Source organism: Cyprinodon tularosa, unplaced genomic scaffold, assembly GCF_016077235.1.
Source record: "Cyprinodon tularosa strain WSP-4 unplaced genomic scaffold, ASM1607723v1 ctg337, whole genome shotgun sequence".
Lineage (NCBI taxonomy): Eukaryota > Metazoa > Chordata > Actinopteri > Cyprinodontiformes > Cyprinodontidae > Cyprinodon > Cyprinodon tularosa.
In genome coordinates, this window is record NW_024039049.1 from 246,813 (window position 1) to 261,277 (window position 14,465).

The 14,465-nt window shown below is 39.4% G+C and overlaps 1 protein-coding gene across 2 annotated transcripts in view; it reads left to right on the top strand.

Moving 5' to 3' along the window:
• Window positions 1-936: 936 nt before the first annotated feature.
• LOC119789370 (chloride anion exchanger-like) overlaps window positions 937-14,465 on the top strand; it is a 38,224-nt gene continuing 24,695 nt past the window's right edge. Inside the window, exons 1-10 of one of the 2 annotated variants that reach the window (XM_038294232.1) lie at window positions 937-1,160; window positions 2,270-2,441; window positions 4,476-4,615; window positions 7,132-7,242; window positions 9,918-10,078; window positions 12,434-12,598; window positions 12,685-12,837; window positions 13,155-13,237; window positions 13,366-13,513; window positions 13,603-13,716. In XM_038294232.1, the coding sequence (XP_038150160.1) occupies window positions 2,311-2,441; window positions 4,476-4,615; window positions 7,132-7,242; window positions 9,918-10,078; window positions 12,434-12,598; window positions 12,685-12,837; window positions 13,155-13,237; window positions 13,366-13,513; window positions 13,603-13,716 (1,206 nt within the window). In that variant the 5' untranslated portion in view covers window positions 937-1,160; window positions 2,270-2,310. The remainder of the gene's footprint in view (window positions 1,161-2,269; window positions 2,442-4,475; window positions 4,616-7,131; window positions 7,243-9,917; window positions 10,079-12,433; window positions 12,599-12,684; window positions 12,838-13,154; window positions 13,238-13,365; window positions 13,514-13,602; window positions 13,717-14,465) is intronic. The other variant, XM_038294234.1, reaches the window with a different exon arrangement.

A 14,465-nucleotide genomic window follows, 5' to 3' on the forward strand; every position in this document is an offset into this window, starting at 1 on the left:
AGTATAAATAAAGTACATTGAATAAAATGGCTACTTTTGGCGAAGGGGTAAAGTGGGAAAATTAAAAGCTAAATAAACTAAATCTAATGTTGTAACTCAAGCCGACCTTTGACCCTCATTGTTGCGTTAAATCAAGACCGGTTGGGTCATTTTGACCCAGTAGTGGATTTTCTCAGAAGTAATTATGTTTTTTTTTTTTTCTTTAACAGCAGCTTACTGCACATGAACACATATAGGTCTGCATTGTCTTGATTTATTGGCCATAAATGAGCACAGAGTTCAAACTGGTAAACAGTGGCATAATTTTTCCTGCAAATATTAAATATTAATCAGTTCTGTGTAATTTATCACTCATTATCATGTCACATGACCAACGTTTTTTTGGTGATTTTCAGAACTGCCTTCTGAAAAATCCCAATCGGACCATTGAGATTTATTAGGGCTTCTCATATCTGACGAGAAATTTCCAATCCAAACTTTGCGTTATCTCTGTCAGATTAAAACTGATAAATACTGTGACTTTTATTCCTGATATCAGATGAGGAAATTCAGCCTTGGCTTGTTTGATGGATCTTTCTGATTAAACTCACGTTTCCTAAGCAGAGCGCTGTGAGAGATGTTTCCTCTGCTTAATTCAGAGCTGAAACCTAAATGAGGTCATTCACACGGTGTGATGTTTACATTCCACCCAAATGAAGGGATTCAGAGCTTTCTCAGCACTTTGACTGCATCAACTTTATCTCTACTGTTCTGCTTGTTACAAGTTTGGCTTTTTCATCATAAAATAAAAGGATTACAGCTAATGCTTTGGTCTTTCCTCATCAGAACAAATCCCAGCAGCTAACCCTTGGATCTGCCCCCTCCTATAACTGCTACTTTTATTTCTATTTCGCAATAGCTAGAATGTTCTGTTCTGTCTACGTCCTCCTCTGCACTAAAAGTTGCGCTTCACGTCTATCAGTGGGAACAATGGTCAAGGGTAAGGCAGGTGTCCGGCAGCTGGGTGAACCAGGGACTTCATCATAATTGCTGTTAATAATTACAGTCGTGATAAGAGGTTGAGGTGGCATTTATTGATGGCAGAAGCATCTGTGGTCACAGTTGATCCTCAGGTGTTGGAACAGGAGCAGCAGAGCGTGGACGCTCACATCTGATACCAGGTATGTGAAATAAGCCCTTATTTAACAGATTTAATCCTAAAAAATAAAGAAATAATGTACTGCTTAATGTTTTTGGGGGAATTTTTGACATTATTATTTAATATTTGCTCTTGCTAAACAGATTTAAACCTTAAAATGAATTTTGTTTCCATTTTCTCACTGTTCCTGAATTAAAACTAAAGCTTTCATAAAAATAAAGTATTATTTAGTCGACGGACTAAAATTTAAAAATTAAATGTTAGGGGGTAATTGAATCTAATTCCATGTAAATTTAGTCATATTCTATTTTTAAAAAGTTAAATTTCTGGTCAATACGAGGGAATCTTTTTTACTTAAAAACGAATGATGCTCTTTCATATAATATTCTACATAATTTCATTTTATTGCCTATATTCATCATTTACTTTACCAAAGTGAATCTGTAACTAAAAGGACTCCAATATACCAATTTGCGGCAGCATCATAACTTCAACGCAGGGCCGGCCAAAGGATTTGGGACAAAGGGCACTTGGAGGCCCCCCTAAAAAACAGTGACTCGCTTTTGAATGTTTAAAGTTTTTTCTATGAAAAAGTAAGAAAAAAATGTCCATGTTGAAATTGTTTGTTGAACTTTTACATAAAAAATAAATGCATTGATGCATTTTTATTCAATTACATCTGTTTTTGCTCAGTTTTTATTATTATTATTAAAGCAATTTTATTAATAGTTTTTAATTTGTTCTCATACTTCTGACTTTTATTACAAATAAACTGCACACTAGTTTGTTTTATTACAATGCATGCAGATAGAGGCCTGTAAGCAGCTCTTCAAATGCTGCCCCAGAAATATAGGGGCTCCTGTGTGTAATTTTGCTCAGGGCCTCATGGAGGCTTGGGCCGCCTCTGCTCCTCCTAAATCAAAAGTTGCTGTAAAAAATGAGCTCCGCTTCCATCTCCAAGCAGTCCCTCAGACTCGGAGCTAAAACAGGACCTGTCAAAGCCGGACAGAGAAGAGCATCGCCTGGCTTCTGTGTTCTGTTTGAGTCTGAGGATCTGGAGCTTTGAAAAGTGACGTTCAAAGGTGGCACGCGTTTCTCCTCCTAACCCCTAATGTGATTATCCCACCTCAGAGTCACATAGAGAAGGAGCAGCCGTCCCCCAGGCAGCAGAGATGATGCGAACAGGAGCCAGGCAGTACGTGGTGGCCAGGCCGCTGTACTCGGAGGACTCCTTCAACGAGAAGCACAACAAGGTCTACAGGCACCGCAAAACCATGCTGGACCACGTCAGGCAGTACTTCAGGTGAGCTCTAAGGCCCTATCACTAGTGCAACTCTGATATTACACCACAGTATCAAATGTGCCACAACAGGACACTTTTCTTATGCATGAAAGCAAGAAAATAAAAGGCTAATCCTGCTTTGTGGCGTTTAGGTTGATGAAAAAGTAAAAAAAAATAGATTCCATAAGAAAGAATTAGATAAAAAAAAAAAAAAAAAAGATGAGAAAAATAGCAGTGGGGGAAAAAAGGCCCCATCTCCATTCCTGATTGGATGTCAGCAACAAGCCATTGATGACATCATACAAGCTTCTATGTGAAAGGTATATACTCAATTTGATCCAAATGCAGGGTTGGAAACTAACAAAGTACATTTACTTGATTACTACACTTAAGTAGTTTTGTTGAGTATCTTTATATTACTTGAGTACTTTTTTTATTTTTTTATAACTTTAACCATTTCCAGGAAGCTGTTAGTTCCTTCTTCCTTTGGCTCAGCTCAGCTTTTTAATCCTCTGTTGCTGTTTTTCATCCATCATGGCGGATAGCAGCCTTTAGGACTGAATCTAGACGCCACTGATCTACAGATTTAATGACGTTCCACAGATGAGAGAAGCTCAGAGCAGATATTATTAGAATTTTATGATTTTATTAAGGCGTTAATTGTTGCCAGGTGGCCAAGTTTTTCCGTAGGATCCAGATTTAGATTTTTTCCCAGTGTAATAATAATAAACTGCAAAACATCTAAATCTAAATAAGTCATTGATTCTTAAAATAAGTGCATTTTTTTCTTGAATTGAGGAAATAAATGAGACACTTTACATTTAAAATAATAAAAAAGAACTGCAGTCTCTTGCATATTATCTAATTATCTTATTTTGAGGGTAAAAATGCAGATTCCATTGGCAGATCATCTTATTTTCCTACTCAAATTAAGGGTAAATACACCTAATTTTAGACATTTTTACTACTTTTCAGAATATTTTTCACAGCATATGTCTTTTTTTTCACTAATTTAATTACACAATTTTCATGTTTCCTAAATTGTTTATTTCAGCTTTCTCTGGGATTTTGGTTCAAACCCCGTGTTATATTTTTTGTATATTTATTATGTATAAAACTCTCAAACAATATTTATTCCTGCTTCATATTCTTCGTAATTAAGTAGATTTACAACATTTTCATTTAGCACTGTAAATACGATCTAGAAATGAATAAAATGTTCTTAAATTAAGTGTATTTACTCTTAATTTGAGCAGGTAAATAAGATGACCTGCCAATGGAATGAGTATTTTTACTCTTAAAAGAAGATAATTAGATAATATGCACTTTTTAAAAAGACAATAAAAGTATTTTACACTGCAAAATAAGTGCATTTGTTCTTGAATTGAGGAGCTGAGTGAGACGCTATACCAGTGGAACAAGACAATTTACATTTAAAATAAGAAAAAAAAAACTGCATTGTCTTATTTCAAGTGCATTTTATCTAATTATCCTATTTTACGTGTTAAAATACTCATTCCATTGGCAAATTATCTTATTTCCCGACTCAAATTAAGATTAAATACACTTCATTTAAGACATTTTTGCAGTGTAAATGTAAATTGTCTTTTTTCCATAGTTAAAGTGTCTCACGTATCTGTTCAATCAAGAAAACATGACTTAGATTTAGATTTTTTTGCAGTGTAACCAATAAAGGAAAGCAGAAATGTATTCCTTGGTGTAACAATTAGGTGTTCACAGGAACCGAGCCACCTACCTGAACTCACCAGGTGCCTCAGAGGCTCAAAAACCAAGAGAAAATAGACCATCTGGTCTGATTCATTGAAAAAATACAAATTTTTAGGACTAAAATTCAAACATGTGCAACAAGGTGCCTCGCTTCGATAAAAGGGATCATTACAGTGGAGTACGGTGGTGGCAGCGTTATGCTACGGGCATGTTTTTCTGCCATAGAACCTGGAAAACTAGCATGTCTGCTGCAGACTCAGACGCTCATATAATAATAAAAAGCAGAGGGAGTGACTGTCTGTTTATTGTTTATTGATCTGGCTTCAGCTGCGACGCCAAACGCGCCAAGAACGCAGCGCTGTCTCTCCTGCCAGTCATCGGCTGGATGAAGATCTACAAAGTCAAAGAGTGGCTGCTCAGCGACGTCGTGTCTGGGATCAGCACTGGACTGGTGGCCGTTCTGCAAGGTACGACTCAACAAGCACAAACCCCCCCAGCTTCTTATCAGACTGGGGGCTTCAATGGTCCAGATGATAACCAGCTTTGATTAAAGACTAGCAGGCTCTTCCTACTGATTAACCCAGAATGCATTGCTGATAGCGATTCCTTTGATCATTAATTTTCTTGTGAAGTCAAAGGTAGAATTTAGGAATTGTACTCAGGCGTGACCCCCCCCTCCCCCCCCCCCCCCCCTCCTCCAACACACACACACACAAAGCAAACATACCCAGAAGTGCTTTAGTCAATGTTCAGCCTCCCGCTCATCCCCGTATGTCTGCATCAGCAGCCGTTGCTCCTGATCTAAGGAATGTTGATGATGCCGCGCTGACGTCACGCTTCGCCTGCTGTAACTCAGCCGTTTGTCTCTTTTTCCTGGAGGTATCGACAATGCTGTAAACACCAGCTGTTCCCACCACTGGCTACGGTGACCAGTTTCTGCCAAGGGCAGAAAAAATGGTCAAAGAAAATCAGCTTTTTCCAACTTTTTAGGGTCAACCTCAAGCTTTCAGGGTTACACTCTGAGGTGAGGTGGATCATTTATGGGATTTATTGCGATGATAGCGGGAAGGAATCAACTCGATTGCTGCATTGTACACTGCAAAAAATCTAAATCTACATAAGTCATTTTTTTTCTTAAAATAAGTGCATTTGGTTTTGAATTGAGGAGGTAAAAGAGACATTCTGCCAATGGAACAAGACAATTTACACTTAAAATAAGAAAACACAATTGCATTGTCTTATTTCAAGTGCATATTATCTAATTATCTTATTTTAAGAGTAAAAACACTAATTCCATTGGCAAACTATCTCATTTACCTACTCAAATTAAGAGTGAATACACTTAATTTAGGACATTTTTACTTATTTCTCGATTGTTTTTGCATTGTAGGTTTTTACACTGCAAAAAAGGAAAATCTATACAAGTGTAATAAACTTGAATTAAGCATTTTGGTCTTATTACACTTGTTTTCAATGTATTTTCATAGTAAGACTTAATATTCTTAAGATTATTTGACTTGTTTTAAGAAAATTCATTTTTTTCATCCTAACTAGATTATACAACTAATTCTGAGCAGCTTTTTTCTTAAAATAGCACACATTGCGGACTGAGTCGCGTTAACATTTAGACTGTGAGTACATTTTTACTTGTTTCAAGACAATAAACTGTTTTAAGAACTAACCCCATCTCATTAAGATATTCCAGCTAATCAACTCTGATTGCATTCAAATTGATAGGGTCATTCATGATTTAGTTTTGAGATTCTGAACCTTAGCAGTGGTTCACTTAATTCTGTGACACTTCTGCTAAAATATTAATAAAAAAACGTTTTGAAGTTTATGTCAAGTGTATTTTTCCCATACACTACTCCTAAATAATGAAATTGTTTCTACCTAAGAAAAACAGACTAGTTTTAAGCCTTTAAATGACCTGGTATCAAGTACATTTCCCTTGTTTTTAAGCCTTTGTATGCTTGTTTTGAGCAATAATTGGTTAGAGGACATTTATTTCTAAGCAATAATGACGAATAAATGAGAATAAATTGCTTAAAATAAGAGAAAAAATCTTAACAAGTAAAAGAAAAAATAGATTTTTCTACTTGATTTAAGTTTTTTTGGATGCTTACTAATTGGATATTATGTTCTTGTTTTAAGAAATCTTACCAAGTGTCATTTGCTTGCTGCACTGGCAGATTATTTTGCTCAAAATAAGCAATTATTCACTTAAAACACTATATTTTTTTCTTATTTTTTAAAAGGCATTTTTTGTTGTGTAGAAGCTGAAATCTGAGTCCACCCCCTCTGTTTAACGTTCCAATGACGCAGTTGAGTTGATCCCTTTTTGCTTTAATCGTAATCCCTTCACTTGGACCAGAAGACCTCCCCTATTCAGTCAGGCCAACTATTCCCTCTAACGACCCCCCCTTTCAGAGACATAGACAGGTATGGGGCATTGCAGGCTAACAAAGCAGCCAAACAACCCCCATTCCAAAGGGATGGACCCGTTCATCCGTTTCTATTTGCATGTTTTCTAAACCAAAACCAGGCTTTGTTGGGCTGCTGGATAAAACCTGGAACTAAACGCTATTTCTGACATTTTGAATTGAAAAATCTTCCTGGATGGAAGAGAAACGTCTTCAAACTTGGAAACAAAGTCCAGAGGATTGATTTTAACTTTTTTGGAATCACTATGACCTGGATGACTGAGAATCTTCACCAGCATGGATCGTTTCTTATTGACCATCTTTATTTTCTGAGGTTAAATCATAATTTTTTCCCTTATCGGTATTTCATTGTTTTGCATATTAATGTTTTATTTCCTATTGATTTTAATGGGTTTCATATGCCTGCTCTGGCTTTGTCTTTGACCGTTTTATTTACTCAGCTGTTTTTTAAGTTGTCAATGAGCTAACTGGCTTTGAATGAAAGAAATGACCAATATGCCGCGGGTCCGTGACCATGTCTTGTTCTCTGTGGGTTTCAGGTCTGGCCTACTGCCTGCTGGCCTCCCTGCCTCCATGGTATGGACTCTTCGCTGCCTTCTTTCCAGTCGTTATCTACTTTTTCTTGGGCACCTCCAGGCACATCTCAGTAGGTAAGGCCGGCATGCAGTGCAGGTTGTGGCTGTGCTTCATCCTCTGAACAATGCCTTGCCTTCTGGAAGTTGACCATGAGCAGTTCATACTTGCAGGATACAGGAATATCTCTTTCTTTCCGAGTTATTTCCAATTCAATTCAGTTTATTTCTATAGCTCCAATTCACATCATGTCATCTCAAGGCACTTTAAAGTTCACCAGATCATCCAGTCAGATTGATTCAAAGTTTTCTATCTAAGGAAAACCAGCTGATTGCATCGACTCATTGACTCTTCAGCAATCCCTCACACTAAGCATGCTTGTAGCGACAGTGGAGAGGAAAAACTCCCTTTGAACAGGAAGAAACCTCCAGCAGAACCAGGCTCAGTGTGAGCGGCCATCTGCTGAGGCCCACTGGGGTTCAAGGAGACAGAAGCAGACATAGAAAAAGAAGCATAGATACAAAAGGCAACTGTCAACCAGCTCCACAGGCGGCCCCGTCCAGGAAACACACAGCCAGGCAGACGAGCTCCGAGCCAGCTCCCATGTCAGAGGATGAAGAGAGCACATCCAGTTAGTCACAGTCAGAGAAACAGGACTACACTGGAAAACAGGCCAAGCTCCAACATCTAGAAACAAAGGTGTTGATGGCAGCAGCACAGCTGATATTTCTCTCCAGGATGGAGTCACAGCCAAACAGGAACAGACCAGATGAAGCTACTATGAGAAAAAGCAGAGAGAGCAGAACGTTAGAGATTGAACTAACAGATTCTGCAGAATGCATTTTAATATACCGATTTTTAGAAAAAGCATTTCTCTATCATCATTTATTAGGTCAGTAGACCAGTTTGTCTACTCCTGAACATTTAATATTGGTGCAATTACTATTAAGATTTATCTCAACTCTTTTATCGTCTTCCTTTAGATTTTTTTTTACCTGTCCTTGACCTTCCGTCTTAGTTCCCTCTGCAGAACAGAGGTTATCTTTATTTACAGATCTGGAGGCTCTTTTCTTCCTGTTCTGCATGCCTTTCTGGTGTTGGCATTCAACTACTCAGGAGTTTCATTGTTTTGCAGGAAACATTTGGGGTATAGAGGGGTAGGGTTGGTTTTTACAATGCTGTTCTAGTGCGGGGAACTTTAAAGCATGAATAGTCACTAGTCTAGTTGGACCAGTTTGATTTCACTCTGAGATTTCCAGACCTGGCTATACCTCTTTCCCACTGACTGAAATACCAGTGTAATCCCGGAATGATGGGCTTTTAGTGGCAGTGGGAACAGCTCACTGACGCATGTCTACCCGGGTCAAACGACTCGGACAGCAACCCGCATTAAAATCGCCTCTGCGATGGGAACACCAGAGCCTGGTTGACCCACTAAATTATGTGGTGCATTGAACGCAGCGTACGGACGTCAACACACCGAGCCAGTCGCTTCTGATCTAACAAGCAGAATCAACTCTGTGTCCATTGGATAAACATGGAGCAGCTCTGGTTAGAGGGAGTCCGACAGATAATAGAGAGAAACAATAAAGCACACTGACTACGCCCTGGCTACCTTTCATGTTGCTCTCCATTGTTTACTTTCCTGATGTCTGTCGTACTCGTGACATCATCAATGCCAACCCAGCGTGATGATGTCACCAGACACACAGCTGTGGGGGGGTGTCACACAGCTGCCAGCGAGGGGTTAGACCAGCTTTTTAGGCCAGTGGGAAGGGAGCTAAACGCCTATAGTTAGCGGGTCGACCCATGTTTGTGTTAAACCGCTATTTTCAGCGGGGTAGCGGCTGGACTGTGTCAGGGACAGGATTGCCCTGATTGAGAGTTTTAAACAGTAAAAAAAAGTCAATCTCATGGGGTTTTGTTGCTGCTTTTGTGTTCATGCAATGTAACACTATAAGAAACTTTCAAGTCTTATTTTCTAATTCAAGCTTTTTATTCCTTCTTTTCTTTTCTACATGTCCTCTTTTCCTGTTTTTGGTAAGTTGGAACAGACATGCATTCACACCGCAGGAGAACCATCTCCAGGATGCAGATACAAAGACAGGTTTACACAGGTGTAACCATGCCAGTGTCTGGTTCAGGGTCCTGGATTAGGCTCACAGAAAGTAGCCTTGAGTACGGTTAAAAGTGTTCCCAAGCGTTTGGTCATAAAAGGCCGTCTGTGAAAGTTAAATACTCAGAGTTTTACCAGTCAACCTGTTTCGCGACATCAACAAAATTGACCTTCCAATTGCTTGGTGGAGATTGCCCATATTGCCAGAAAAACAAGTCCTTCCTCCTTCCCAGCTTGCGGTGAACGTTGAGCAGCTCTTGTGGAGTTGACTTGGCTCTAGAGTCAATGAGTCGATGCAATCAGCTGGTTTCCCGTAGATAGAAAACTTTGAATCATTCTGACTGGTTGATCTGGTTGAACTGGAAAAAACTTTGAGATTAAATGTGTTGTTGATTGAAGCTACAGAAATAAACTGAATTGAACTGAATTTATGACCACAGGCTTTAGACTAATAAAGCAAGAAAAACAACCCAAGTTGACCCCATAGCTGTTTTAAAGCAGCAAAGACAACAAAAGAAACTGAAACTAAACTAAAACAGCTAAGTCTCCAAAGTTGCAGCCAAGCAGAAGCTACTCTAGGCTGCCTTTTGGGAAAAATGTCTCAAGCCCAATGCTAAATTGTCTCATGTTTTTTAGGCCCTTTCCCTGTCCTTTGCCTGATGATCGGCTCGGTGGTAACCAGGCTGGTCCCCGACGAAGGACCGGCTGCCAACATCACAGGGTTTGAAGGTCTGACGAGAGACGAACAGAGAGTGTTGGTGGCGTCCTCCATCACCTTCCTCGCTGGTATAATGCAGGTAGAAAAACTGACTTTTCATCTCTTCTGTGCCCCGACTAGCAGGAGAGATAACTAATAGGGAAAGACAGCGACCCAGCCACATGAAGGTTTAAAAATAGATCCAGACAAAGGTTGTTTTTCTAATTCTGACACTTTTATTGCCCCGTAAACGAGACGCGATTCAGACCTGGCAGAGGCCTTATCCCTGCTGAAGGAAGCAACTGATTGGATCAGGGATAAGAGCTGATGATTAGTAGATGCTGAGGGAAATAAAAGGTAGATGTTTATTTGAGCTCGGTCATATCTGACACACATTTATGGCACCTTTAAATGATCCTGTCTATTGCCCTGGCTGGAACATAGTATGCCTTAGCTAGCAACAGCAGTCGCATGTTCATGGAGTAAAGAGACCTTAGGCAGGTGCTGGCACTGCGCCCTCAACTAGTCACTTTGGGACAGAAATAAAGCACATAGACAAGTCCTATTTTTCATAACCAAAGTCAATTAAGTAATGCAAAAGCTATTTGGTTGCTCTATGGACCAATGTATTATGATACATTCATTCTAGTATTTTAAGACAAAAACCTCTGAGTTTAACAGAAAATGGTCAAAAACATAGAAAATGTTGAGTAAACTGAGAGGAAAACCAAACTCTATTCATGTCAGAGCTCAAAGGAAACTAAACGGATGGTGAAGAGTCTCAGTCATCCAGGTCAGAGTCATTCCAAAAATTTTTAAATACACTGGACTTTGTTTTCAAGTTTGAAGACGTTTCTTTTCCATCCAGGAAGCTTTTTCAATTCAAAAAGTCAGAAATAGCGTTGAGGTCAAGGTTTTATACAGCCCAACAAAGCCTTGTTTTAGTTTAGAAAACGTGCAAATAGAAACGGATGAACGTTTCAATTTCTCGGTGATTTTGGGGCATTGCAAAAACCAGGCTTTGCTTCTCTACTCTACTGGCTAATCTGGACCCAACCTGATTTAAAACATTTATAAATTACGGCATGTTGTCCGACGACAGTGTCTAACTTCACTTGCGCCTCTTCTCCTGTTAATACGGTAAAGCCCTGGGGAGCGTCTGGCTCCAGGCTGCACGTGATCCAAATGAGCCAATGAGCTGTCAGTCTGGGTTGCTGCTGCTGCTACTTTTAGACACAGCAGGCAAACCTGTGGCAAGCCGGGCGATGGGAAAGAAGGAGAAGACCATGAGAAAAAGAGAGCAGAGAAAGTGTGGACTGCTGGAAGAACTGCGGTGAACTGGTGAAAGAAAAGTGAAATGGCGTGCTCAAAGATGACCCTGCACATTTAGAGGATGTTTGGCTCAACCTGCTGCTGTGAAGCAGGATTCTCCACCATGAACAGAATCAACAATAAATCTGGATCCAGGCTCAAAATGAGCTCCTTGATATGTGCTTGAGAATGGCTTAGTCTCCGGTTAAACCCAGGTTTAAAGCCTTGCAGGGCAGCCTAAAGCCCACTGCCAACATTAAGACAGAAAAAGAAAGAAAATAACAAACCATCAGTTCAGGGGTTTGAGAAAATATGGGAATCAGGAAATTATCTATATACCAAACTGAACGATTGTTGTTCTTTATTTCAAAAACCCTTTTTTTTTATTTAGAAATTCAATGTATAACATGGATTCTTAAAAAAACTAATTTTATTTCATTGTTAAATTCTGTTTAAAGTAACAGATTATAATTAAAAATGTCTCTGGACTTTTACTGGTTGATTTTCTTTATTGGTTACCCCTGATCTAAAGCTTCGAACTCAAAGCTATTTCTGACATTTTAATTTGAAAAAAGCTTCCTGGATGGGAAGAAAAACATTTTCAAACTTGGAATCAAAGTCCAGTGGATTATTTTTTTTTTTACTTTTTTGGAATAAACTGATAGGCGGAAGATGACAGAGGGTGAAAAGTAACTCAACCAAACAATTACTTATAACCAAGGTGTGTTAATGCCATCAAAAGCAGAGGGGCCATGCAATGCCGTGCAAATACTTCACTTCAAGAGAAAATTGAAAAATGCAAACACAAAAATAAAACTTGCAGATGCAAAAATGAGACTAACTCACAAAATGCTGCAGTCACAGAAAAAAAAGCTGCAAAGTGAAAACCCATCGTAAAAACACAGAACCTGCATTACATGATGCTAACGCACAAAAGACGCCATGTGACTTTTTAATTAGATGTAGTCCACTTTCAAAAAGTACAATCTCAATACAAACCAAACTAAAATAATATTCGCTTTTGGTTATGATCCGAACCAAAAAAAGACTTTTCTGTTGCTAATTTAACCTAAAATACTTCTAAATAACTCTTATTGATGTAATGCTCTTTTAAAAAAGCTTACTATCTATTTCTATCCTCCAGCTGGCGATGGGATTGCTGCAGGTGGGCTTCGTGGTGATGTACCTGTCCGACACGCTGGTCTCCGGTTTCACCACGGCCGCTGCCATCCACATCCTGGTTTCTCAGCTAAAGTTTGTGTTGGGGCTCCAGGTTCCCGGCCTCAGCGGGCCGCTTTCCCTCATATATGTAATCACAGGTTTTTCTGCCATTCTTAACATGGAGCTGGAGCGTCCAGGCCGTTTTATCTGACGAACTTCTGCTCTATGTTTCAGACTCTGGAGATCATTTTCAACCAGATCACCAGCAGCAACGTGTGTGACGTCGTGATCTCCCTCGTCATCATGGTGATGGTGTTCATTGTGAAGGAGCTAAATGACAGATTCAAATCCAAACTGCCCGTTCCCATCCCCATAGAGGTTATCATGGTGAGCATGCATCCTCTATCTCCACAGGAAGAGGCGGCAAAGGCTTTTCTTCTTGATGAACTGATACATTTTTTTGGTCATGCTTGGTTTTATACCTGTTAATGAGTCTTTAAAGTGGAATAAGAACATTAATGGCATCTTGGCTGCTGTGGAGTCAATTTACATCAGGAGGAATCTGGAAAAAGAAAATAAAAAAAAGGATATAATTAGAAAATATCAACCTTTTTTTGTACAGTAGGTTAATGTTTTGTTGTTAACCTAATGACACCAGTCTGCATCATCTACTCATAACCCAATGTTCCCAATGTCCTCCCCAGACTGTTATTGCGTGTGGAGTTTCGTACGCTTTTGACTTCAAGACGAGATACGGCATTGAAGTTGTCGGCCAAATTCCCAAAGGGTGAGAAGATATTCTTCTAGCCGCTTCCTTTGCTCCGTTCACATGGAGTGGGACTAAATCAGTTCTATTTACATATAAAATAAAGATTTAAAGATGAAGCTTGTCTGACGGATTGAGTTCTGCTTCAGATACGAGCCCCCGGTGGCCCCAAACCTTCACATCTTCCAGGAGACGGCGGTGGAAGCTTTCCCCATGGCTATAGTGGGCTTTGCTGTGGCCTTCTCTGTGGCTAAAGTCTATTCTATAAAACACGATTACACGATAGACGGGAACCAGGTATGCTGTCACCAGTGAGATAAAGGTTCCGTATGTGTGTGATGAGGCGCTCTGCATTAATCTATGCTTTCCCTCCCAATTGGCTGCAGGAGCTGATAGCTTTTGGAGTTAGCAACATTTTCGGAGCTTCCTTCAAGGCTTTCGCAGCGAGTACGGCGCTCTCCAGGAGTGCAGTACAAGAAAGTACCGGAGGAAAAACTCAGGTAAAGTCAACATTTCGTCCTTGCAAAAGGTTAAAAGATTCTATCCCTTTATTAAACCATAACCATTTAACTAAAGATTTTACAAAATGTTGGGTTCAACTATACTATAGCATTGTAGAACTAAAGATAGTTTAGTCCTACAGTGCTATTTTACATTTTTATACATTTTTGAAAAAGCTCTAGGGAGCCGCAAGGGGGCACTAGAGAGCCGCAGGTTGCCGACCCCTGTTGTAGAATTACACGTCTAATTTGAGTATTTAAAGTAGATGCCCATTGCGGCTCTTTTCTTTTCCATATTTTCAACGATTTTCTGATTTCTGTTGATAAAATATGAGGATATCCGATCTTTAAAGCAACACTTTGTAAGCTTAGCCCCAATAATTGGTTAAAATATAGATAAATCAGGTTGTTTTACAGCACTTGTTTTGATTGGTGTTCTGTTTGGGCTGCCCTTCTTAAAAAAACTCGTGAGTTAAGGGCCGGCTCCGTCGCTGAAAGAGTTAAGTGACCCAGGCAGTAACGTATTCTTAAAAATTGTTTGTCTGACAAAAAAATATCAGACATATTTTGATCAGATTCCAATAAACAGAGGGAGATGTCTGATTTTGCGACAGTGCAGCAATGCCAGCTGCTTTAAGCAGAAGTAAACCTGGATGTTATGGGTCTAGCACCCCTAGTGGCTAAAGGTTAGTGTTGCTTTAAGAAATACCTTTTACACCAAACTCATAAACAATAAAATTGTAGTTAGA